The following is a 22,985-nucleotide window of genomic DNA, read 5'->3' on the forward strand; positions in this document are numbered from 1 at the left end:
ATTCAACATTGGATAATAATGTATTCAACATTTTTTATTTGAAATTTTCGAAGAAAGAGATGAAACAAGACGGGCTCGCTGCAAAGCCACTCGAAGATTGGCTTATGGCAACTTTTAAGTTCGGTTCATAAATTTTACTGTTTTTGCATTTACATTCCAAAACAGTAATTTCAATTGTTGTGCTTTCCTTAATTGCTTTAAATTTACAAATTGTATTTTAAATTCAAAAATCTTGTAAAAAACGACATCTCTGGTGTCAGTTTAATGGAACTTGAAGGCGAGACCTTCATTTTTCTCTAAAAAAAAAAAGATGAAACAAGAAATCACGACAACAGATAATTTAGTTTAATATACTGTTTTTTCCACATCCTTATAAAAAAAATAAAATAAAAATGAAAGTGAAAAATTTATTACATATACAAAAAGAAAAAAAATATCCCACAAAATTTAACGCCCATCCGAAATGGGATTTTTTTTATAAACCATAATTAAAAAAAAAATACCACACCAACATGATTAATTTTTTTTTTTTTTACAAAAATCATAAGAACCAAAATGCTAGAAATGTCATTTCGGTCCCTAGTGATTTCACATTTTTTTTATGAAAAAATGGTGTAGCCGTTGGTGTAATACATTGAATCGAGATGCCATTTCAGTCCACTGTTTTTTCAGCTGGGATCGAATTGGAATTTCGGGCCCATGTATTTTTTTCTCTTTTCTAGACCTTTGTTTCGGCTCAATTTATGTCAGAAACCCCAAGTTTTGGCCCAGAACAATACCTGCTTTGTCTATGAACCTCTAAGTTTCGGTCATGAATCTTCAGTTTAGGATTTTTGAGTGATAGCGGATCTGAAAAAATGTGAAATCACTAGAGACCGAAATGCCATTTCGGTCACACAAAAAAAATATTCGGAACCGAAATGACATTTCGGTTCTTATGATTTTTGCAAAAAAAAAAATAAAAAATAAATAATCATGTTGATTTGGTAAAACTGTTTTTCTTTTAATTATCGTTTATAAATTTATTTTTTTCCGAAATGGGGGTAGAAATAGAATCCTTTTATTTATGTTTTTATTATTTTTAGAACTTGCCAGAAGCTGCCGGGGAAGAATCCTTAAAGAGCCACAAACAAAATTTCTCGGTAGTTGAGAATCATCTTGAGATGGATGGTATTGGTATTGGTATTGGTACGGAGTGGGAGTGTTGCAACCTTTATTTAATGCTATCTTAAATTTTTCATTATTTAACTCGCCAAAACAAAGAGAACCTGCTCAAAGTATATTAGCCCATCAGTTTCTGAATTTTTTTCTTTACATCTCATGTGAAGTACACTGGGTACATACCAATAGTAATTGTCACAAGCAACAATTTTCTTATTTAGAAATATATTAAATGTTTTTCCGAAATTTTTATAAATACTCAAAAATAAAACAAAATTACGAAATTAATCCAATTTTTGAAAGAATCTCGAAAAGTACCCAATCTGCTTACTAGGTAGCTGGATTTTCAATTTCTTTCTGGTGACCCAATTTCCGAAATTGATGCCCATGTCCAATTACTTGGTAACCGGAAATATGGAGAGTGTCCGGTTATCCAATAACCGGTTTTGGTCTAGTTATTTGGTAACCGTTTTTTTTTATAAACTTTTTTTTTTTATAATATATGTATAATATATGTATATGTATATATAATGAGGAGGGTTCAAATGCCTCCATCATGCCTCCATCTCTCTCCATCATTTTCAAAGTTCAAATAGTCGATCCGAACCGCTCAACCTAAACTCCATACTAAAATATGTTTGGAGACCAAATTTTATATTTTTAGAAAATTTTTTACTATTTTTTTGGATAGGTACAAAAATACTGTTTTTAGATGGTTCAGATTTACTGATTTTGTACCTATCTAAAAAAATTCCTAAAAATATAAAATTTGGTCTCCAAACATATTTTAGTATGGAGGTTAGGTTGAGCGGTTCGGATCGACTGTTTGAACTTTGAAAATGATGGAGGGAGATGGAGGCATGATGGAGGCACAAAAACATGGAGGCATTTGAACCCTCCTCATATATAATATATGTATATGTATATGTAGATATAATATATGTATATGTATATATAAACTCATTTTCCACGGTTGGTTTTTTTTTATAATATCTACAATATATACATATATACATAATGTATATAGAGTTAGGCTGGGGTGCTATGGATAGCATAGTGGCCTCTATGCTACGGCTCAATATTCAAGTTTTCAAAATCCAAACGGTCGATCCGAACCGTTCATCTTATTCTCCATATTAATATCTGCTTGGAGACCAAATTTTACATTTTTCTGAATTGTTTTACTATTTATTAAGTATTTTACAAAATTGTTGATCCAACGGTGGCTGCACAAAACAGTAAAACCGTTGGATTAGCGATTTTCAAAGTGGCTTAATAAATAGTAAAAAAAAATCAGAAAATTATAAAATTTGGTCTCCAAGCAGATATTAATATGGAGAATAAGATGAACGGTTCGGATCGACCGTTTGGATTTTGAAAACTCGAATATTGAGCCGTAGCATAGAGGCCACTATGCTATCCATAGCACCCCAGTCTAACTCATGTATATATACATGTATTATATTATATAAACATATACATATATTATAAAAAAATGAGTTTATAAAAAAAACCCAAACGAGGTTTATAAACAAAATACCGATCATTGTATACCTACCGTTGAATGAAAACTTAAACTGAATTTTTGAGGTATTAAACAATATTTTTTTTGAAATTCTGGTACTTTGGATGCCTGGGGTTACTCCCGGGTGATATTCGGATCCGTCTCGTTCGCCCCTTTCCGAAAATTCATAACTTTGAAAATTCATAACTAACTGTAGAAAAATCCAAATAAATTAAAATTTATGTCAATTCTGTGTATTTTTTAATACTCTATATGCTAGTGTAATCACTTTTGCAGTTTGGTCCCTGTATCAGTCCAGACTTGTTGATTTATCAGCAGAGGTCAAATTTGATATACATATACATATAGAGTAAAGCTAGGGTGTGATGTGCTCACCAAGAGAGTTTGGTGAGCACAACTCCAAAAGTTCATCGGATCGACTTCAAACGCCAAATCCAAACCGTTGAAATCCATGTACTTCATGAGTGATGCATGTACATGTAAAATTTGAAAGTTTCGAGTTTATTTGCTACACGGTCAAGCGGTCAAAGAAATGAATATTTTATAAGTTAATTTATAAGTTTTTTTATATATTCAATTTTTATTATTTCTTTGACCGCTTGACCGTGTAGCAAATAAACTCGAAACTTTCAAAATTTTGCATTTATATGCATCACTCATGAAGTACATAGATTTCAACAGTTTGGATTCGACGTTTGACGTCGATCCAATATATTTTTGGAGTTGTGCTCACCAAACTCTCTTGGTGAGCACATCATACCCTAGCTTTGCTCTACATATACATATATTATAAATTAAAAAAATCGGTTATCAAATAACCGGACCAAAACCGGTTATTGGATAACTGGACACTCTCCATATTTCCGGTTACCAAGTAACCAGACATAGGCATCAATTCCGGGAATTGGGTCACCGGAAAGAAATTGAAAATCCGGTTACCCAGTAAGTGGATTTGGTATTTTTCGAGATTCTTTCAAAAATTTGGTAGATTTGATAATTTTGTTTTATTTTTGAGTATTTATAAAAATTTCGGACTATTTAGTTTGAAATGAGAAAAACAGAAGGGTTTTCCCAATCATTAATTTGTTTTTTTAAGCATTATTTAAAAAATTGAATTATTGATTCAGTTCCTTACCATTTGTATCTGCATATAAATTCTAAGGAATCGAATAAATTATTCGATTTATTTTATGGTATCGAACATATATTTCATCTCTGCGAGTCTTTACAAAATATTTAATACATTTTAACATTAAATAATTATGCAGCTACCCAACTTGAAATATTACAATTGCATTAAATTAAATAGCGTATGAAAAATTAGCAGACTTGAAGATAACAATTTGTAGAGGTATTTTGACTGTTCACACAGTTGTTTTGTTTTGTCAGATTCGTTTGTTTGTTTGTTTTCTCAAGGTCCGGGAATAGAAACGCCGGCGGCAGTCCATACAAAAAAATAAAAAAAATAATAATAATATTTTTGAATTAATTGAAAAATTGTAATGCTCCAAATTAATCTGCTAAAGTGGGTCAGTCAAAATCTCAAACATGACCAGACACAGAGATAATTAAGGGACGGTCACAACTCACATGGGTTAACATATTAACAGAGTAGTGTTTACTTCATGCAGCACAGAGTCATATGCAACATTATCTATATATATTGATCATAATAATGTCCATGCGCTGCAGGAAGCCAAAAAGACTCTGTCAATATATTTATCGCGGTCACATCACATGGACATGGTATAATGGTATAATGAATCAATGATGCATGTGCATTTTCCCCACCTTACCTTGTGTTAATTAATTAGTTAGTAATTGTGGATTAATTAGAGACCCGACCCGCTAAAAGTTTAGGTGGGACCCACACCCACGTTCTCTAGCACCTGCCTCTACCACTCTACGACAGACGACAGTTGAAGTTGATATTTGTAATTGTAATTGTAATTGTAATTGTAATTGTAAGGCTCCCCTCTAATAAATTAAAGCAGTCTTGTCAAGATATAAGAAATGCTCCCCTCTGCCTCTCAGTTCAATCAACTATCATCCCGGATCCTCAATACGACAATATCCCACAACCACAAGACTACAGTGTCGACTGTCGAATCAAGAATATGTATCGTCAAGGCCACACTACTAATTTCTAACACAAGGGCAGATACTGCCAGATGTTCATAACACTAAAACCAGAATAATACACAGTTGAGGATCTTTACCAGTATCCTCTGAATTCACCTTACAAAGCTACAGACAACAACTTTCATACCAAAAATATTTAAAGAAATAAAGTGATCAGTTTCTTTCTTTCCATAGGAACCAAGTCACACAAACAAACCACATAATCCAAGTTTCCACCCCTTAATTAATTAATTAGTTGTATTTTTGATTCATGCCAGATCTGTTAAGTTCTACCGTGCCTTGGGGAGAGAAAAGTTTGAATTAAACCATAACGCTAGCTTTGGTAAGTCTTGTAGTGTTATGTAATGTAGAATGAAATGATCCATGCATGATTAATTCCATATCATATCATTTTTTAAATCTGGCATGCATGAATCTATCGGACCCCTACAGGCTACAGCTACGACGATCTAAAAAAAGAAAAGACACTTGATTGATTGAGAGTTTGGTCAGACTAACAAGTAACAATTAATAAATCTGAATTACGTGGGTCCCACCGTAAACTAGGATATATCATATATACGGATTTCATATTACCCTTCCTCCTTCCTCCTTCCTCCGAAATGAAAGACTATTGACAAATTCATTTTGGGCTTTTGGATTCCAACTAAATTATTTACGGTGAATTAACCAAAATGGGCCCCCCCCCCCCTTATTGCAAAGCTTCATCTTAAATTTTACCTCTTATCAGAGAGACATATTCTAATTTACTTAAGAGTAAATTAATTAAATTTGACCTCTTAAATTGTACGGTTTAAGAGGTCAAATTTATTTTCAAAACCGTACAATTTAAGAGGTAAAAAAAATAACAATACTTCCATGATTTACTTAAGAGTACTGGTGTGGCCAATTTTGGATGTATAGCTACTTTTATTAGAATATATACGAAGCTTAAATTGAAACAAGACATCTCCATTCTTATATTATATTATGCGAGTAGTTGTCCTGATTCGTCAATGGCTGAGATTGAAAGATGAATTTTCAGATTAAATATCAGCCCTCCAATTATATAATTTGTCCTTTTTGATTAAATACATTTGTTTTATGTATAGAAGTCTAAATTTGTACCTATCTAAAAATTTAGATAGGTACAAAAATACTGTTTTTAGATGATTCAGATTTACTGATTTTGTACCTATCTAAAAAAATAGTAAAAAAATTTCTAAAAATATAAAATTTGGTCTCCAAACATATTTTAGTATGGAGGTTAGGTTGAGCGGTTCGGATCGACTGTTTGAACTTTGAAAATGATGGAGAGAGATGGAGGCACAAAAACATGGAGGCATTTGAACCCTCCTCATCATACTTATAGAATAGTTTTGATTAATAGCCTAAAATGAATTGTTTTGAAAGGAAAAAAAAAGGACTTCATTCAAAAAAATTGGGTATTTTAGTGAGTTTAATTTTTAATTGAAGTCTAATATTAGATTAAATGAAGACAAGGAGAGAAAGATAAGGATGTTTAAATTTAATGGCGAATGTGATCTGAAAAATTGAAAAAATTACAAGATCAGATAGATACACTAATAATAAACCCTCATTTTAATGAGTCTAGTATTCAAGTTTTACACGGTAAATATTACATAGGCATTAAATATGCATATTTCCAAAGAAGTCCTAAACAAACTAATAATTTTGTTGAAAAATACCGGATAATATATTCATGCAGACAAATTCTTAAATCTTTGGCAATTTTTTTTATCTTACAAATGATACTTTTAAAAAATTTATAAAACTACATAAATGACCATATTTTTTATATAATCTGCTAAAATAACGATTCTTATCTCCATTCTTATATTAAGCACATATATGTCATGATCCGCCCAACTCTATGATCAAATATCTGATTCTATTCATCTTTTTTTTTTTTTATGTCTTTTTTACTTGTAGAGGTTTAAATCTATTTAGACACTTACTCGCTACATGCAAATTGTCTTATCTTTCTGCTTGAATCTGATTTTTTTTCTATTTTTTAAATGTCATTTAAGAAATTTTTGAATTGATTGATAATTGATTGGTTATGTCTTCTTTTATTTCTTTCTTTTATATCACTTGTGGAATGTTATTTGTCATTTTGTTTGAGATTTTTTATGAAATTATGCTAAAAAGATAAACAAAATATATGTCATTTAATATGTTATTTAATATGCCATTTAAGAAATGCTATTAAAATGTAGATGTCATTTAATATGTTATTTAAAGAATGTTATTTGTTATTTAATCTATTTTTTTTTATTAAAATAAGTTATTTTGTATGGATTTTTCTTTATTCTCTTATAATATATTTATGTTGCAACGTACTGGCACGATATTAGTTCTAACATAGTATTGTAAGCACAATTTGGTCCTTTTATATCTAGTAAAATGACATGAGAAAAGAATTAACATAGAAGAAAACTAATAAAATAAAATATCAGGAAAGAGCAGATACTCTGTTCTTTTAGTTTTGAAACAAAATCAACCATAAAATTAACAAAGTCTCAGGCTAGCATACCAATGCCTCTATAAGTCTATATATATGTGCAACCAATCCAGGAAACCTAACTGGACAATTTCACTCTGAGATAACCTTACATGACAAATTAGAAATAACTTAATTAAACCCAGCATCATTGTTTCCAGAGATGCCAAATCAATCGACTTATTCAATGAATGACGACAAAATAACAATTATCAAAATCAACGTCAACAACTCTTTTGTGTATTCTCATATACTAAGAACCATGTATACATCAATTAGCTGATCTAAATATATATATATATATATATAAAAAGAGGGTCAATTATAATTCTTGTACAATTTCAGCGATGATTTGTCGGCAAATTCTCTGCCTTTGCCAAGTAATTCTCAGTGGATGCTTCCAAAACGCACGGCGGAAATAAATTAAATAAATTTAAAAAAAAAAAAAATTGGGCTGATTTGTAACCCAAAATTAAACCAAGTCGGCCTATCGCAATCGGGTTAGAAGGCTGCTGACGCAAATATCGGAACCGAAAAAAGACCGAACCAATTTTAGAAATTGGAATCCACCAATCACCGACTTGACTTACGCTGGCTCCGTGCAAAAACAGTCGTCACGACTGATTGCACCGAGTACACCTCACCGTCCTTGTGATGACCCACTGAAACTGGGTCCCTATTTAAAGTGGGACCATACTGCAGTGAAAGTAAGAGATATCGCGTGGAAAATCCTGGTGGAAAGGTCTTGTGATAGGAAACTATCGCGCAACCTCCCACCCTCTCCCCCTTCTTTTTCTTCCTTTCCCCCGTTTCTTTACTTTCCTCTTTCTCCCCCGCTCTTCCTCTCGATTCGACTCTCAAAATTAACCGCAATAAATAGCGACCTTCCCTGGATCTCTCCATCGCTCTCTCCCGCATGTTATGCTAGATTCGTGCGCTTAAGGATATGGGAAACGAAGGAAATCTAAATCTAGGCCAATCGATGGAGGAGGCTCCGGTAGAAGAGAATCTCGCTTGCAGCCTTACCGATATATTTGACATATTGAACGAAGACCCGCGCTCGCCTACTGTCAGTTTTTTTTCTCTGTTTTTTTTTTGCCCCCCAATTTATTTCGCCTTTTATATTACGGTTCCATCGGAATTGTTGGTAGGTCAGAAGCATAAACCCTGAACTTTCGTTCAATTTGTGTCCGTCTGGAGTAATTACTGTAAAAATTGAGGAGTAATATGTTTTATTGGATGAAATTGATATTGAATTTGCCAGTTCATGTAGTTATTACTGTTATATTGTTTTCAAGCTTGTATCTTCTTTCGCTTAATTGGGAAATTTCATTTGACATGAAAATTGTTTTGCAATTTGAGGGTGAAAAGGCTTTGCAGAATTATGTTTACAAGTGAAATTTGTATGAATTAAGAGAAAATTCTTTGTTTGGGCTAATTTTTCTAGCGAGATAAATGCGTAAACTTGGTTCCTGTCTATATTTAAATACCATTTTTTTGGTTGCTAAAGAGTGACAAGACTCTTTGAAGAATCTTTTACATCACTGTAGGTTTTCGCGCTTTGATTAAGCCTTTTCTTATATGACTCATCACTAGTTCTTGAAGACATAATTTTATTTTCTTAAATTTGGCATATTATTTATTTTGATGGATTTTAGTCATTGTTGCTAAGCCCTGATTGCAATCCTAACCTACAGGTAAATGAGGACGTTTTATTCGAGTCCAAACCAGTTATTCACTCACCAAATTTTTTTCAAGGGCGGGAAGGTAAAATTCCTTTCTCTATTAATTTTTTTTTTTTGAAAAATAGGCAAAAATGCCCTTCCATTGCATAAAAAGAAAACTTACAAGAACTAGTTCAAACAAAATATTCATAAATGCAAAACTACCCAAACAAAACCCAGAATGCCCTACTGGTCTCAGGAGCACACCCAGCATCATGAACCCTTGACTGACTCCTTTCTTTATTATTGCCTGAGTTTGTTGTAACGTATATACAATATTCTACCGTACTTGCAAATATGCCTAGCATTTATCGTATTTGCATGTAAGACCTCAATTTTCCTTGTTATTTGTGACTAATACCCTAGAACAATGACTCAAATTAAATGATTGATCTGTGAGAAACTTTAATGTTAATTCGAACATATTCTCTTTGATTAAGTTGAAAACCATCCTAAGTATGATTTCAGTTCGATTTGGCAGGGGATCAAAGGGTTGCAATCATGACAGTTGTACATTGGGCATATGGTTAAGAATCTGGGTGTTGTGTTTGAATAATCTAAAGTATATGGTTCTTCAGTTGCATAATTGAAAATGATTGTTTCTCTTTTGTGGGTACTAACAATGATTAGCACTCTTTTCTTGAAAAATAGCAGGAAACAATCTTTGGGGCATGGAGAATGGAAGTAAAACAGCTCCTCTTGAAAATGCAGAGATGTTATATGGGAACTTCTTTCCAATGGATAATTTGGCCCAACAAGACGACCCTGACAACTTCTGTAATGTGACAGACACCGAGCAGTGGTTGAGCCCCTTATCAAATTGTGACCTTGACCTGAACCTGAACCTGAACACTACTCAGGATCTGGAAGGACAAGTGAAGGGGGAATTTTCAGGGTACCAGTGGGGCCCAGAGCTTTACATTCAACCTCAACTTCAACCCCAGCTCAATAATGTGCAATTTCAACCGCAACTGAATAATAAATCTTCGTCTTATTATGGAGTAGGCGGTACGTGCTAGCTTTGTGTCTCTGTTTGTGTATTTATATATTTTAGTTTTATGATCTATGTCATTTTATATGAATATGTTTTTGTTTGATTCATACATAAATTCTTGCATCGGATGGTCTTTGTCATTGTTTGGTGGGTTGCCTGACCTATTACAGTATTACCAATGGTATATTGGCAAATACTTTTGGTGCAAAAGTACCCATAGTGTATCCGAATTTGTAGAAAGTACCTTCAAAATATTGAATCCCTAAACTGAATTTGCCCTCTGTTCCATTATATGGGTGAAACTTCTGCATTGTTTATGATCAAAATGGACTAGTCAGTAATTTAACCACCAGCAATTCTATAACTTATGATGAATCCTTTTAGTTCATTTTTTTTGTTTAATTTGTTCTGGAAACTCTACCCCCATCCTTGTTAACCAAGAACAGAATTAATTTAAAGTTGGGTTTCGTTTCCCAGAAGTTATCAGAAGGGCAAATTGTCCCAGAGAAAAAGTGAGAAGACACTCTAAGATAAAGAAAAAATGGAGCCTTCTTTTATTTGAAGAATATTGGTGTTGTTTTGAAACTGTCAAATATTATTTCACATGTGAACATGAGGATATAGTCACTTGTTAAAAATAAAAGGATTAAAATGTAAATGAATAAAATGAAAAATGAACTTTTATGAATGACAATGGTGGCTTTTGTTGTGCAGAATCATCACACAGCTGTTTAACAGAGCCTCATGATGGAAGTACTTATGGTTTTCTTGAAATGAACTTCCTAGATCAGTCTTTGCAAATGCCTACTATGCCTCTTGGAATTGGAATCGAAACAAAGATTGAAGAAGAAGAAGAAGAGGCATGCGAAGAACTCTCTGATGACATGTACATGTCAGTATCTGACATCTCTGATGCAGATGATTCTTCCCCGCTTCCCTCCAGTACTGACTCATCACCTCTTCCCTCCAAAAGAAATTTTGCAAAGCAGTTGAGTGGTGCTTCAGGAGGGATAAATAATCCTGTTAAAAAGTGCCTTGAAATGAACAATATAGCAGAAGACGATGATGTATCTATTATTGACTATACTGTAGCGAAGCCGCCAAATCCTCCTATATATGGTAGACCCACTTTTGGACAGACATCTGGCAGTTATTTACCGCCACTAGCCATGCGGTATAAGACTTTCGATGAGAGGACGACCTTCCGTCTTGCACTCCAGGTTTACCCTCTCCGTCCATTTCTTTAATTTATTACTATCAACCAACTTTCTTTTGCATACCGAAAATACAATTTAATTAATTACTAAAGTGGTTACACATTGAGGCTTCTGACATTTATATACTACATTGATCGGAATTTTATATTATATTGGAGCTCCAAACTTGTACCCTGTTGTTATGATCTTAGTGTAGTTAGGACTTGGGAACAATTATTGAGATGCAGTGGCAAGAAAAATTGTCATTGTTGAAGTGAAGACATGCACACATTGTACCTTTGTATTAGCCTAGAATAGTTGGGCTTTGTTTATGGGACCGTAATAGAACGTAGGGTGTTGATTGCAATAATTCATTTTGGTTGATATTGGCAAAAGGGTGGAAATATATGTGCAATATGCCTTCATAACGCTGTAATAAAGTTTTTACTGGCTGTGGTATGACAGGATTTATCCCAACCAAAGTCTGAAGCTGTCCCTCCGGAAGGTACCTTGGCCGTAACCTTGCTCAGACATCAGGTCTTTAATTTTTCTTCTTAGCTACTTTAGAACTTCATTAGTGGTATGATCATATATTTTGTACCTAACTTTGCACGGAAGGGGTGGAGGCACATGTTGGCTTAGGGGAAACGTGCCCCCCTGGCCCAAATAATTGTAAAACTATGCTTGTAAAATCTACTTGTAATTAAAACGGCTGTAGAATTATGCTTACAACCAAAATAGTTAAAATTATGCCCCACCTTACCGTATGATCTGATTCTGCCCCTATTGCAAAGTCTTCTGTTCCCTTATGATTGATCTTTTGTGACACTGTGGTGCAGAAAATAGCTTTGGCATGGATGGTTCAAAAGGAGACCCGCAATCCACACTGCTCTGGCGGTATACTTGCAGATGATCAGGTTTTTTTATTCTCCCTCTCTGATAATAGTTGTCAAATGAAAAACTATGCACTAGATGACTAAGACTAATAGTTATGTAATGGTTTTGTAGGGACTGGGAAAAACAGTATCAACTATCTCCCTGATCCTAACTGAGAGATCCCCACCTTCCTCTCAATCAATAACCATGGGACCACCGGTCAAGTGTGAAACACTAACCCTTGATGATGACGAGGACGAGGATGGGGATGATCCCAATGCTGACATGCTGCATGCCGCAAAGAAACCACGACTTGCAACTTTGCTTCCTAGCCCACCTCCAGCTCAGACAACTGGTCGGCTTGCAGCAGGGACTCTAGTCGTATGTCCCACCAGTGTCCTACGGCAATGGGCTGATGAACTTGAGAGGAAGGTTTCCAAGGAAGCCAGGTTGTCATATTTGGTCTATCATGGCAGTGGCCGTACTAAGGATCCAGCTGAGCTAGCCAAATACGATGTGGTTCTGACCACATATGCTATTGTCACCATGGAGGCGCCGAAACATCCAGATGACAAAGACGAGGAGGGTGGGGGTAAAAGTAAATTGTTGAGTAAGAAGAGAAAGAAGCAAAAAGAGGGTGGAAACTCTCAAGCAGCTCTTCCTGAAGTGCTGCGGCCGCTTGGTAAGGTCTGGTGGTTCAGGGTTATCCTAGACGAGGCACAGAGTATAAAAAATTACCGTACGCAGGTGGCAAGGGCGTGCTGGGGCCTACGAGCCAAAAGGAGATGGTGCTTATCTGGGACTCCTATGCAAAATGCAGTTGAGGATTTGTATAGCTACTTCAGGTTCTTGAGGTATGAGCCATTCTCAACGTTGAGTTCATTCGTCTCCATGATAAAAAATCCGATTAGTAAGAACTCTAGCACCGGGTACAAGAAGCTACAGGCTGTGTTAAAAACTATAATGCTCCGTCGTACTAAAGGGACCCTTCTTGATGGAAAGCCTATCATAAACTTACCATCCAAGACAGTGAGTCTTAAGAAGGTGCGGTTCTCACCTGATGAGCGATCTTTCTACTCTGCCCTTGAAGCAGAATCCAGAGCACAGTTCAAGGTTTTTACTAATTTCCCATTTCTGTTTTCCACTTGTTATTACACAGAGAACTATAATTTTGTTTTGTTTCCACAACAATTTCTCATGTTTGTGAGTTGCCCAACACATTTTTCGTTTATGTCTGCAATTACACCTAACTTTATACCCCTAGTTCAATTGATTGTACTTCTTTTATAAAGCCCAAGTTGAACTACAACCAAGCCGGGAAATTAAATATTGGTTTGTGAATTTATGTGAACTACATGAGGAATGATTTGATCAAGTTTTGAATTAAGGGTAGCTACCAGGTATTTTTATAAGTGTAGTTCTTATGCACAGAAGTTATTTTTTTTTCTCAAGCCATTCATTACTGAATGTTTTTGGTTGAGTTAACCATTATTGCAATGGTTTGGTGCTTCAGGTGTATGCAGATGCAGGTACAGTGAAGCAAAATTATGTGAATATATTGCTGATGCTTCTACGGCTCCGTCAAGCATGCAATCACCCCCTTATGGTCAATGGCTGTAATTCAAACACAAACTGGAGGAGTTCAGTAGACATGGCAAGCAAGCTTCCTCGAGAGAAACAGGAACACCTGCTTAGTTTCTTGGAAGCTAGTTCTGCACTTTGCGGTTTATGTAATGTAAGTTTTTATTTATTTATTTTTTTTATCTGTGGAAAAAGAACATCAAGCAATTTGTTTTGAAATGGGAACCTTAATTTTTATTTGTCGGTCTTACAAGTGTCCTGCAATTTGATTGTTTGGTTTGGACGAGAAAGTATTTAGATGTAACACTAGCTCAATGCGCAGCATTCTTCATAAATGGTTATGAAGAATATGACAGATATATGCAAAGAAAGCCTTTCTGGACCGGAGAATGCAAAAAACCACATCCCATCCCGAACTGTTTTTTGCAAAAAATTTAGTGCTCTGGTTCTTCAGGAAGTCAAAATGATAAAAGTGCTAATGGACGAAGTTTCTCAATACAGTTGTATTTCTTTTGCTATTGATGAAAATGGAGGATCACTTCCATAATTTATTGATGATATGTATTGGATACATTTATACATACAATAAAACTCTATTGATTTGTTTATATATTCTGCACAGGATGCTCCTGAGGATGCTGTGGTGACGACATGTGAGCATGTGTTCTGCAATCAATGTATCTCGGAGAGACTGACTGGTGGGGAAGACAGTTCTTTGTGTCCAAAATGTAGGTCCCGCCTCAGCCTTGCCTCCCTGTTCACCAAATCCGCTCTGAAATCCTCTCTTTCGGGAGGCACCTTGGTAAAAGAGGAAGAATTAAGCGATGCCAACATGCCCAGCATGTCTCTGTCCTGCACCAGCCACTCTTCCAAAATAAAAATGGCACTTGATATACTGCATTCTTTGCCACCGCTGGAAGTGAAGTGTGAGGGGGGAGAAGAGATAGAAAGGAAGCCTTTTGAAAAGAAGCCAGTGATTACTGAGAAGGCAATAGTGTTCTCACAGTGGACCCGCATGCTGGATATGCTGGAAGCGCCTTTGAAGGAATCTCGGTTGCAGTACCGGCGACTTGATGGGACCATGTCTGTGACCGCCAGAGAGAAGGCTATTAAAGATTTTAATACGCTTCCTGAGGTTCTTTTTCTTTCTTTTCCATCTGTTTATGGGCTGTATGTCTACATTAACTTTTATGGCTCTATTTGCAGATCAGCTAATATTTTGTTGTTGCTATATTCTGTTTTTGTAATTAGTACCTGCATTGTTTGGAACATTTGCAAATAACATCGAGGGTTTTATTTCTTGTGTCCTGTTTGAATCACTGGTACAAATATTAGCTCTGCTCACAAAGTTCCTTTTCATCAAAAAAAATGGGAAACAGGTGGCAGTGATGATGATGTCCCTCAAAGCAGCTAGTCTGGGGCTGAACATGGTGGCGGCAAACCATGTGATTTTACTTGACCTTTGGTGGAACCCCACCACTGAGGACCAGGCTATTGATCGGGCCCACCGTATCGGTCAGAGCCGCCCTGTTTGTGTCTCTCGGCTCACAGTGGAGAACACTGTTGAGGATCGCATCTTAGCACTGCAGGTAAGTTATTTAGTGGTTATTATTGCAAATTTTGATGTTTTCTTCCCTAAAGCTGATTGACCTGCTGGTTTTGGGTGGGACATGGCCTTTTGATGCTCACTTTTTGTTCCTCCATAATATAAAAGGATGAACTTTTAGTTATCTGAATAATTTATTTAAGATAAATCCAGAAATGTACATATACTGTGTAAATAAAACTCAGCCATTTTTAGGGATTAGAAAAAATGCTGAGCTGGAGCCCAAATGGACGACCTTGGGTTGCTTTCTGTATGCACTGAAAGTTAATTATATTTTCCTAATTACTGCAGCAAAAGAAGAGGGAGATGGTGGCATCAGCATTTGGGGAGGATGAGATGGGCTCCCACCAGACCCGTTTAACTGTCGAAGATTTGGAATATCTATTCAGATAATTTGAGGCTTAAAGGGCTCTCCTATTATGCCTTGATTGCAATTTTGATGTAGCTCTTAGCAAACAGTTTGAATCGTGCTGATTATAAGTTTTTTTTCTGAGCTATAACAATGTTCTTTTTTTTTTCCTTAGAATCTGCCATCTGCTTTAGGAGAGATTGCTGCTAACAAAAGAATCAACATAGTATTTGTAAATATTATAGTTTGTTCTTTTCTTTTGTATTATTTAGAAGGGCCAAAGATCAAAGATAGGTATACTGTACTCTTGTGCTGGCGTTCTTTGTTTTCTTTATTCTGAGTTTTATGTTTAGTGAATCGCAAAGATATGGTATTATCTTCTAGAAACGAAGTTTCCAACGTGCTTTCTGGAGAAAAAAGAGGGAGAAGCCTGATAAAAAAAATAAAAAAAACTGACAACGATAATTGTCTCAAGCAATTAGTTGCCTCAAGTTCATCAATTACATTGGAACTTGGTTTACGTTTGATTTCCTGCTAAATGTTAAGGAAAAATTGTGAGATTGTCATTACAAAATCTTGAAATTGTGAGATTGTCACTACAAATTTTAAAATTGTAAAAATGCCACTATAAAACCTCTTAAATTGGAGATTTGCCTAGAGGTTTGCTAACACATGCCTGGGCAATCTGTGCCTACTGCCTGGGGTACTCGTGTCCGAGCCCGGGTATACATGGGTACGGGTGTTAAACGGGCTAGACCTAATTTTTGGGGCAAAAACCTGGGTGTACCCGTGCCCGCCCAAACCGGACCGGGAATCCGAACTCGTACCCGTGTACCCTACCCGACCCATTTTATTTTTGAAATCCGCCCCCCCCTCGCCAGTTTCAAAAAAATTCAAATGTATGTCTCTTGTAATTTTTTTTCTCTCTTTCAATTCAATTAGTCTATTTGTGTTGAAATTTTATAAAGCAATACTATGTGATCCCTCTTGCAAAAGAATATCACCACTAACGTGACATTTGCAATATAATTACAAGGGTATAAAGCAATACTAATTTAGCAATCTGGCTAAATTAACAATTTGTCTGAAAGTGTCACAATTTTTTTTACAATTGTTTTGCATGTGATGAGTATATATCTCTATCTCTACAATTGTCAGAAAATTATTCTCTTTTTGTTAATATAATTTTTTTTTTGTCAAATCAACAAACTTAAATTACATGAATAATTTTCTTTTTCAAATTTATATTAAAAATATATTAAATTACTTATGTAACAAATAAAATTTATTTTTTATATTATAAAAATAGAGACGTTTGATAGTAGAAACTTTGACCCTATTCTCTATAGAAAAATTATATATAATTTATTTTCATATGTATTTGATCCAAATAATTCGAAAATTTGACTCCGTCCTTGAAAAGTATGTTAAAATTTTAGTTATAGCATCAGATTTGAACTCTTCAATCCGGATCATGTGATTGTTTTGCCTAAGTCTACTTCAGTATTTTGCACATTTAATATAATACCTCGGATGACGAATAATTTTGACGTTACCTGATTTGTATACAAGAAGTATACAACTAAAAACATATGTACTTTTAGTTTATTTTTAAGTCTCAATCTTATGTTAACTTCTCGTTATGTTCAGTACTTAAATGTTTCTTCTAACAAATATATTATTATCTTTAAGCATATTTTTATATCAAACTAGTTGCTTCATGCTTTGACATATAATTATTAAAAAATTGACGTATAACTAATTGTTTCTTTGAAATATATTTAAACTAGATGCATTAAATACAAATATTGATCTTGTAAAGATACTTAGCTAATTTATGTTGTTATTAGTTTCTTTAACACATATGAATCGTTTGCTATTCAAGCTTTTTATCTCTGAGTTTGCATGTTTTATTTTATTTTCATAGGAAAGATATATATTCGGAAGTTATTAAAATTGAAAAAACTATTTTCTGTACGTGAAAAATTACAAACATTCGAAATAAGAAATTATTATTAATTCAAAATTAACATTGAAAACTGCGGACTATTAAATTTATAAAAATATTCAAGCAAGAATAAATTTATCAAGAATATTCCAGTCACTTCATACTGAAAATTAATAATTTAAACGGTAAATTATTTTTTCGAGTGTTATTATAGCTGATTGCACAATATATAAATAGTATTTATTAAAATTAAAAATCCAAAAATAAATTGATCAGAAATAAAAAATAAAAAAAATATATCTCACAATATTATTCCCAAACAATTCCTTCTATTTGATATTGAACTATTCATATTTTAAAAACCGAATTATAAACATGTAATAATATTCATACGACACTGTAAAAAAAAAAAAAAAAAAACACCCCGGACCCGACTGCCCTCCCCCCTGCGGGTATAAGACGGGCAGGGCAGGGTTTTTGAAAAAAAAAAATCGTAATGCCCGGTCCGTGGTACCTGTATACCCGCCGTGCCGGTGCCTACCCGTGCCCGTGCCCGGGTATGCCCATGCCCGAGAGCAAACCACTACTCTCCAACTTTGAACGGTTCCCTCGGCGTGCAAAGAGAAAGTTCATCTTCTCCATAGCCTCTGTAGCGAAGTTGACGGCAATGGAAGCAATGAAATCGTTCCTTAGTTAAGATTAATTTTTTAATCCACAACCTCTTAAGTCTTAAGGAAAGGAAAGCTGCCGAACATAGACAATTAATATTCAACGGCGAGGGTGCGCGTTGTAAACTTGACAAAATTACTCCATTTGTTTCGGGTGCGTACCCTCTGAGTCTGAGATATCTCATATTTTGCATGACTGACGTGTCGGGTGTCCATTTGGGGATAGCGCAGGGCCCAGTATTATTTGAGCTTTGAGATTCGTATAGAACGTAATTGAACAGTTTTGATTTTCCAAAAAGTAACGCAAAATATGAGATATCTGAGAGGATGTGAATTCATTTATTTCCCTCCAACGGATTCCTACTTCCTACTTCCTACTGTGGCAGTGTCCGACGTATTTCAACGGTCAGTTTGATGCGAATTCTGTCGCTGTCGAACGGAACTTCCGAAGCTTGATAGTTGTTCCCATTTTATTTCCCTTTTTCACTTACTAGTATTTGTATTCCTTTGAATGTCGTTTTGTAACAACTTATTTCGGTCCGGTTCTGTCATTTCAGAGTTGCATCGGACGTTTTTTGGAGCCATGGAGAAAAGGAAGTAAAGAAGTAGAGTCCAAACAACTTGTATGAAAATAGAAAAAATATGCAACAATACATTTTACACATCTCACCAAGACAGTAGAGAAGAGTAGAGGCCGATAACAACGAAGGAGGTCCTACCTTTTATTGGCCACGATAAAAAAAACTGTTGAAGGAAAAAAATTGGGCAGTTAGATTAGATTTGCAATGAACTAAAAATATAGTGTATGCAATAATATAAATATAGATGAAGGTTGATAGATTTAAATGCATGGATACTACATTAACGGGTAAATTCAGGTTATATGTTAACTGTGCATGATATTAAATTCTTCCATAATAGATTATGATGAGTTTACTGTCTTATATGGTCCACAATCATGTGTTTTTCAAGTTGCAGGTTATAATTGTTCAGATTCATACAACGTTCCATCAATGCAAATGGTTTTTACTAGAGACAATGTATACCGATGCAGTGTACGAGTACATGTCAGCGCAAACACCAGAACATCTAGTATTTCATTACATCAAATACTACAGTAGGAAAAAAAAAAGTAAATAATTTCATCATGATCATTGATTCAAACCTGCTGAGAGATGATGGCCAGCTGATCCCAATCCTTTGGAGGTCTTCTAATTACATCTACAGCATGTCTAAAAATGCAATTTAGAAATTTTGACCTTCAACTTCTAATTCCAATCCCAATCCCCATTGGCTTTTTGCAAGGCCTTCGTCTTGTCTGCTACGCCTTCCCCCAGTCAAATTTCGACCCTACAGCATCATCAGCAAATCAAATATCACTGAGGCGCTCCACCTGTTCGACCAGCTGCCACAAAATCCATACCAGCATCTGTTCTAATAAGCACATGAGGAAAATACCCAATAACCCGATAAAGCTCAAAGCTTTTGATTCTGACCAGCAAACACTGGTAATCATCTGTTCTTGTCAGATATCTATAACCCAATAACCCAATAAACAATAACCGATACCCATACTGGTACCTGTTATTATCAGGTCCAAGAGAAATACACAGCAAAATTCTGATATATGATTTTATCTGATCAATATGAGAAATTTCAGAAAAAAAGAACAGTGCTATATCAGCCAATACCAGAAAAATTCGATCCCAAAAAAAAAAAAAAAAGTGGAATTCGTAAGGTGAAACTACTGATTTGAAGTCCAAATTAAGCACATGTAATAGACATTGTTGTGCTTGAAATAATAGAGCATTTGTGAGTATATACCAAATCCATGAAATACAAATTGAGGAGCATTTGTCAGATGGCATTAACCAGAGGCGATTAGGCTCCGTATCTTTTCATGTGAGAATGGACTTCGTTCTTCTCTTCAGATCAACCCTTCATGCCCTCCATGTTTCTGACTATGTCTGAATTGTGCCAGAGAGAAGAACTTGCGGCTGGGTTTTGAGCCAAAGAGAGGGGTTTGCGGAGAGGTAGAGCGAGCGGTTGTAGATTGTAGACGGTGAAGGAGAAATTAGACAGGTCGAGAGGCGACAGCGTAGTCTCATTTCTGGGACCAATTGAAGAGCGGAGAAAACGTTGATGAACCGTTGATTTTCAATCAGACGGCACAGAGTAGGCGTGCTACTGTTCATTGCTGACGTCACCTACATCCAGAATTAAGGTATCTATCTAAAATTCTAAATAAATAAATATCGCTCATAGTTCCGTGTGGGTCCAAACAGGTGCCCTTTTGTGGTTCCAAATGTTCCCATCCTCATCTAGAACAAAAAAAGTATAAAACCATAGCTATGATTTTAATTACCTTTCTCCCTCCCTCTCGGTTTTTTTTTTTTTTTTTTTTTTTCTGGAAATAAAAATGGCAACAGCTGCCTCTTACGGATTTCTCACGGCAAATAATCGCTCTTTTCCATGGGAAATTATATCTATGAAATCAAGGCTCTCGACTCCTCCTAGAACTGCTCGTGCATCTCTCAAAACAGTAAGAATTATCACGGATTTTTCACATATTTTATCTCTTTTTTTGTGTGTGTGTTTTGATGTATTGAGGAAATTCCGAAGGCTTGTTTTCATATATTTAAGCTTCTTTTGCCCGATTTTTTTTTTCTGTTACACCTAATTTAGTAGGATACTGAATTCGAAAATTTCAAACACCATAAATTTGAAATCAAAAGTGTAATATTTTCAAACTATTTATGTTTTTGTGAGGCAATTGATACTGCATATGTAGTATATGTGTTTTTTTTTTCTCTTTATTATTCAAATTTTAACGGGGGATTTCATCATATAGAAAATTAGGTTTTAACAACCTGATTTCTGAGTAAAGCTTTACCATGAAGAGAAAAAAAGAGAAAGAAAATTGGGTTCTGATCTTTACTGTCAAATTTGGCTTTTATTATTTACAGAACAAATGCACATATGTGATGCAGGATGCTGGTTGTGTGCCTCTAACTAAGTCCTTATCCAAATTCTATAAATAATGTTAAAACCCAATATATATATAAAACAATTAATATAATTGTGTATAGTGGTAATCTATTAGCATCGATCATAACCAAAAGACTACAGATTGATGGCCCATTGGTATAAGAATGATGTGGAACTTTTGAGTTGATCAATTCTGGTGAATTTAAATGACTTCTTTAATGCTTCCAATTTTTGTGGCATCTGAGTTGATCAATACCGGTGAAGATAATTTAGATTTATTGTGAGTGGAAGACATTCTTATTAATTCTTTCTTTTTCTTTAATTAATTATTTGAATAACTATAAAATAAACAAAGTCAAAAGAATTTTTGCAAATATGACTTGGTTCAGTTTGAGTAGTTACTCACTTTGTCGTTAATTTGAGGAATGATAAACTATTAACAGTTAACTCTGATTTGATATGCTGTAGGTAAAGCTAGATAGCCTGTCGAGGACTGGACCGTGGTCTAATCAATCCTGCCTTAGCATTAGACACTATAAACAAAATGCAATTTATTTCTATGCACCAAAGAAGAACAGATGCACTATGATCTCGGCAACAACTGATGGAAATGGCCTACCAGTCTTCGAGCCAAAAATATCAGAGCAAGCAAACACAGAAGAAAAGCCACAAAACAATGACGAAAATGCCCTTCCAAGCCTGGACAGCAAGAGACCTCCTTTAACTGCGCGTGAGAGGTTACGAGCTGCACGTGTACTCTCAAAGTATGCTGAGTCTAATCCTAAGCCCCCAAAATCTGAATTTGGAAGTAAAGTTTTGGAAGCTATCAAAGAGACTGATAAAGGAAAGAAAAGGGGATCCCGTCTCCCGGAAGCACCCACAAACTTGTTTGATGATAGTAAAAGGGGGTTGCCTCAGGGAAAATGGACCATTAGTAACCCTTTTGGTGCCGATGTGCTTGCAGTTGTGGTTTCTTTTCTTTTAATTACCATAATTATGTTTGGCACCACTTATCTTGTGTGGAAGGTTGGTGCTATACATTTTAATGAGTACTAATTGTAAGTATTTGCCTTTTGCTATGTGATTGTAAGGGGAAGAGATGATTTTCTTTAGGTTCTTTAGGTAGCTTGTGTAGTTTTGAACTTCTTTCTATAGTTGATAAATTGAGCTCTCTACCTGATACAATTACTAAATGCCTTGCAAGTGTGACTAATCTTTTGGCTAAAATGTAATTTTCATTGCCTCAATCAAGCCATAGGTAAACACTACAATAGAAACAAGCTGGCTGATCTTTTGAATTTGTTCACTATGCACTTGAAGAATCTTGGTGCTTAACTGCCAAGCCGGGCTGCTATATTGCTCGGATTAGAAACAGCTGTTACTGCAAATTTTCTCAATGTTCTTGCTACTAATTCATCACTCACTTTAGTACACATTAAAGAAGCACAAAAGCAATGAAAATTGTGAGGACAACAATCATGTTCAGTATGTTTATATTAGATTCAAACTAGAATTCTAATTGTTAAGTACAATTAGTTGTCCTTGTAAAACATATATTCAATTGGACTATTGTTCACACAAAAGCGTATGCACAAAGTTTCAGTATAGCATGCTATACCTTTTAAACCTTGGTTACACCTTTCGATTCATATTGCAAGTGCACAATTCTATCGAGCAGTATATTCAGGTATCTTTGGAAGGTATCGATTCAAAGGACGGTTCAA

The 22,985-nt window shown here is 35.0% G+C and overlaps 2 protein-coding genes across 5 annotated transcripts; both read left to right on the forward strand.

Annotated features, from left to right (window-relative positions):
• The first annotated feature begins 8,088 nt into the window (after positions 1-8,088).
• Positions 8,089-15,965, forward strand: LOC144564243 (helicase-like transcription factor CHR28). Of its 4 annotated transcripts, none has more exons than XM_078313824.1 (11): positions 8,089-8,400; positions 9,029-9,098; positions 9,707-10,063; positions 10,764-11,269; positions 11,711-11,782; positions 12,085-12,162; positions 12,254-13,234; positions 13,635-13,856; positions 14,325-14,837; positions 15,082-15,291; positions 15,600-15,965. In XM_078313824.1, the coding sequence occupies exons 1-11, from the start codon at positions 8,278-8,280 to the stop codon at positions 15,699-15,701; spliced, it is 3,234 nt and encodes a 1,077-aa protein (XP_078169950.1). In that variant the 5' UTR covers positions 8,089-8,277; the 3' UTR covers positions 15,702-15,965. The 4 variants fall into 4 exon arrangements, with proteins under 4 accessions (XP_078169950.1, XP_078169951.1, XP_078169952.1 ...); XM_078313825.1 differs by having other exon boundaries at positions 9,710-10,063; XM_078313826.1 differs by lacking the exon at positions 11,711-11,782.
• A 4,693-nt stretch (positions 15,966-20,658) lies between these two features.
• Positions 20,659-22,464, forward strand: LOC144564763 (uncharacterized). The gene is made up of 2 exons (XM_078314366.1): positions 20,659-20,815; positions 21,730-22,464. Exons 1-2 carry the CDS (start codon positions 20,693-20,695, stop codon positions 22,315-22,317), a joined length of 711 nt encoding a protein of 236 aa, XP_078170492.1. The 5' UTR covers positions 20,659-20,692; the 3' UTR covers positions 22,318-22,464.
• Positions 22,465-22,985: the final 521 nt, after the last annotated feature.

This window comes from Carex rostrata, chromosome 13 (assembly GCF_964058835.1).
Source record: "Carex rostrata chromosome 13, lpCarRost1.2, whole genome shotgun sequence".
In the NCBI taxonomy this organism is placed as follows: domain Eukaryota; kingdom Viridiplantae; phylum Streptophyta; class Magnoliopsida; order Poales; family Cyperaceae; genus Carex; species Carex rostrata.

Bases quoted from the DNA above. Each gene is read 5' to 3' on its own strand.
- LOC144564243 (XM_078313824.1), top strand. From the start codon at position 8,278: ATGGGAAACGAAGGAAATCTAAATCTAGGCCAATCGATGGAGGAGGCT. The intron at 10,064-10,763 runs GTACGTGCTAGC...TTTGTTGTGCAG, and splicing joins GTCTTATTATGGAGTAGGCG to AATCATCACACAGCTGTTTA. The intron at 15,292-15,599 runs GTAAGTTATTTA...TAATTACTGCAG, and splicing joins ATCGCATCTTAGCACTGCAG to CAAAAGAAGAGGGAGATGGT.
- LOC144564763 (XM_078314366.1), top strand. From the start codon at position 20,693: ATGGCAACAGCTGCCTCTTACGGATTTCTCACGGCAAATAATCGCTCT. The intron at 20,816-21,729 runs GTAAGAATTATC...GATATGCTGTAG, and splicing joins CTCGTGCATCTCTCAAAACA to GTAAAGCTAGATAGCCTGTC.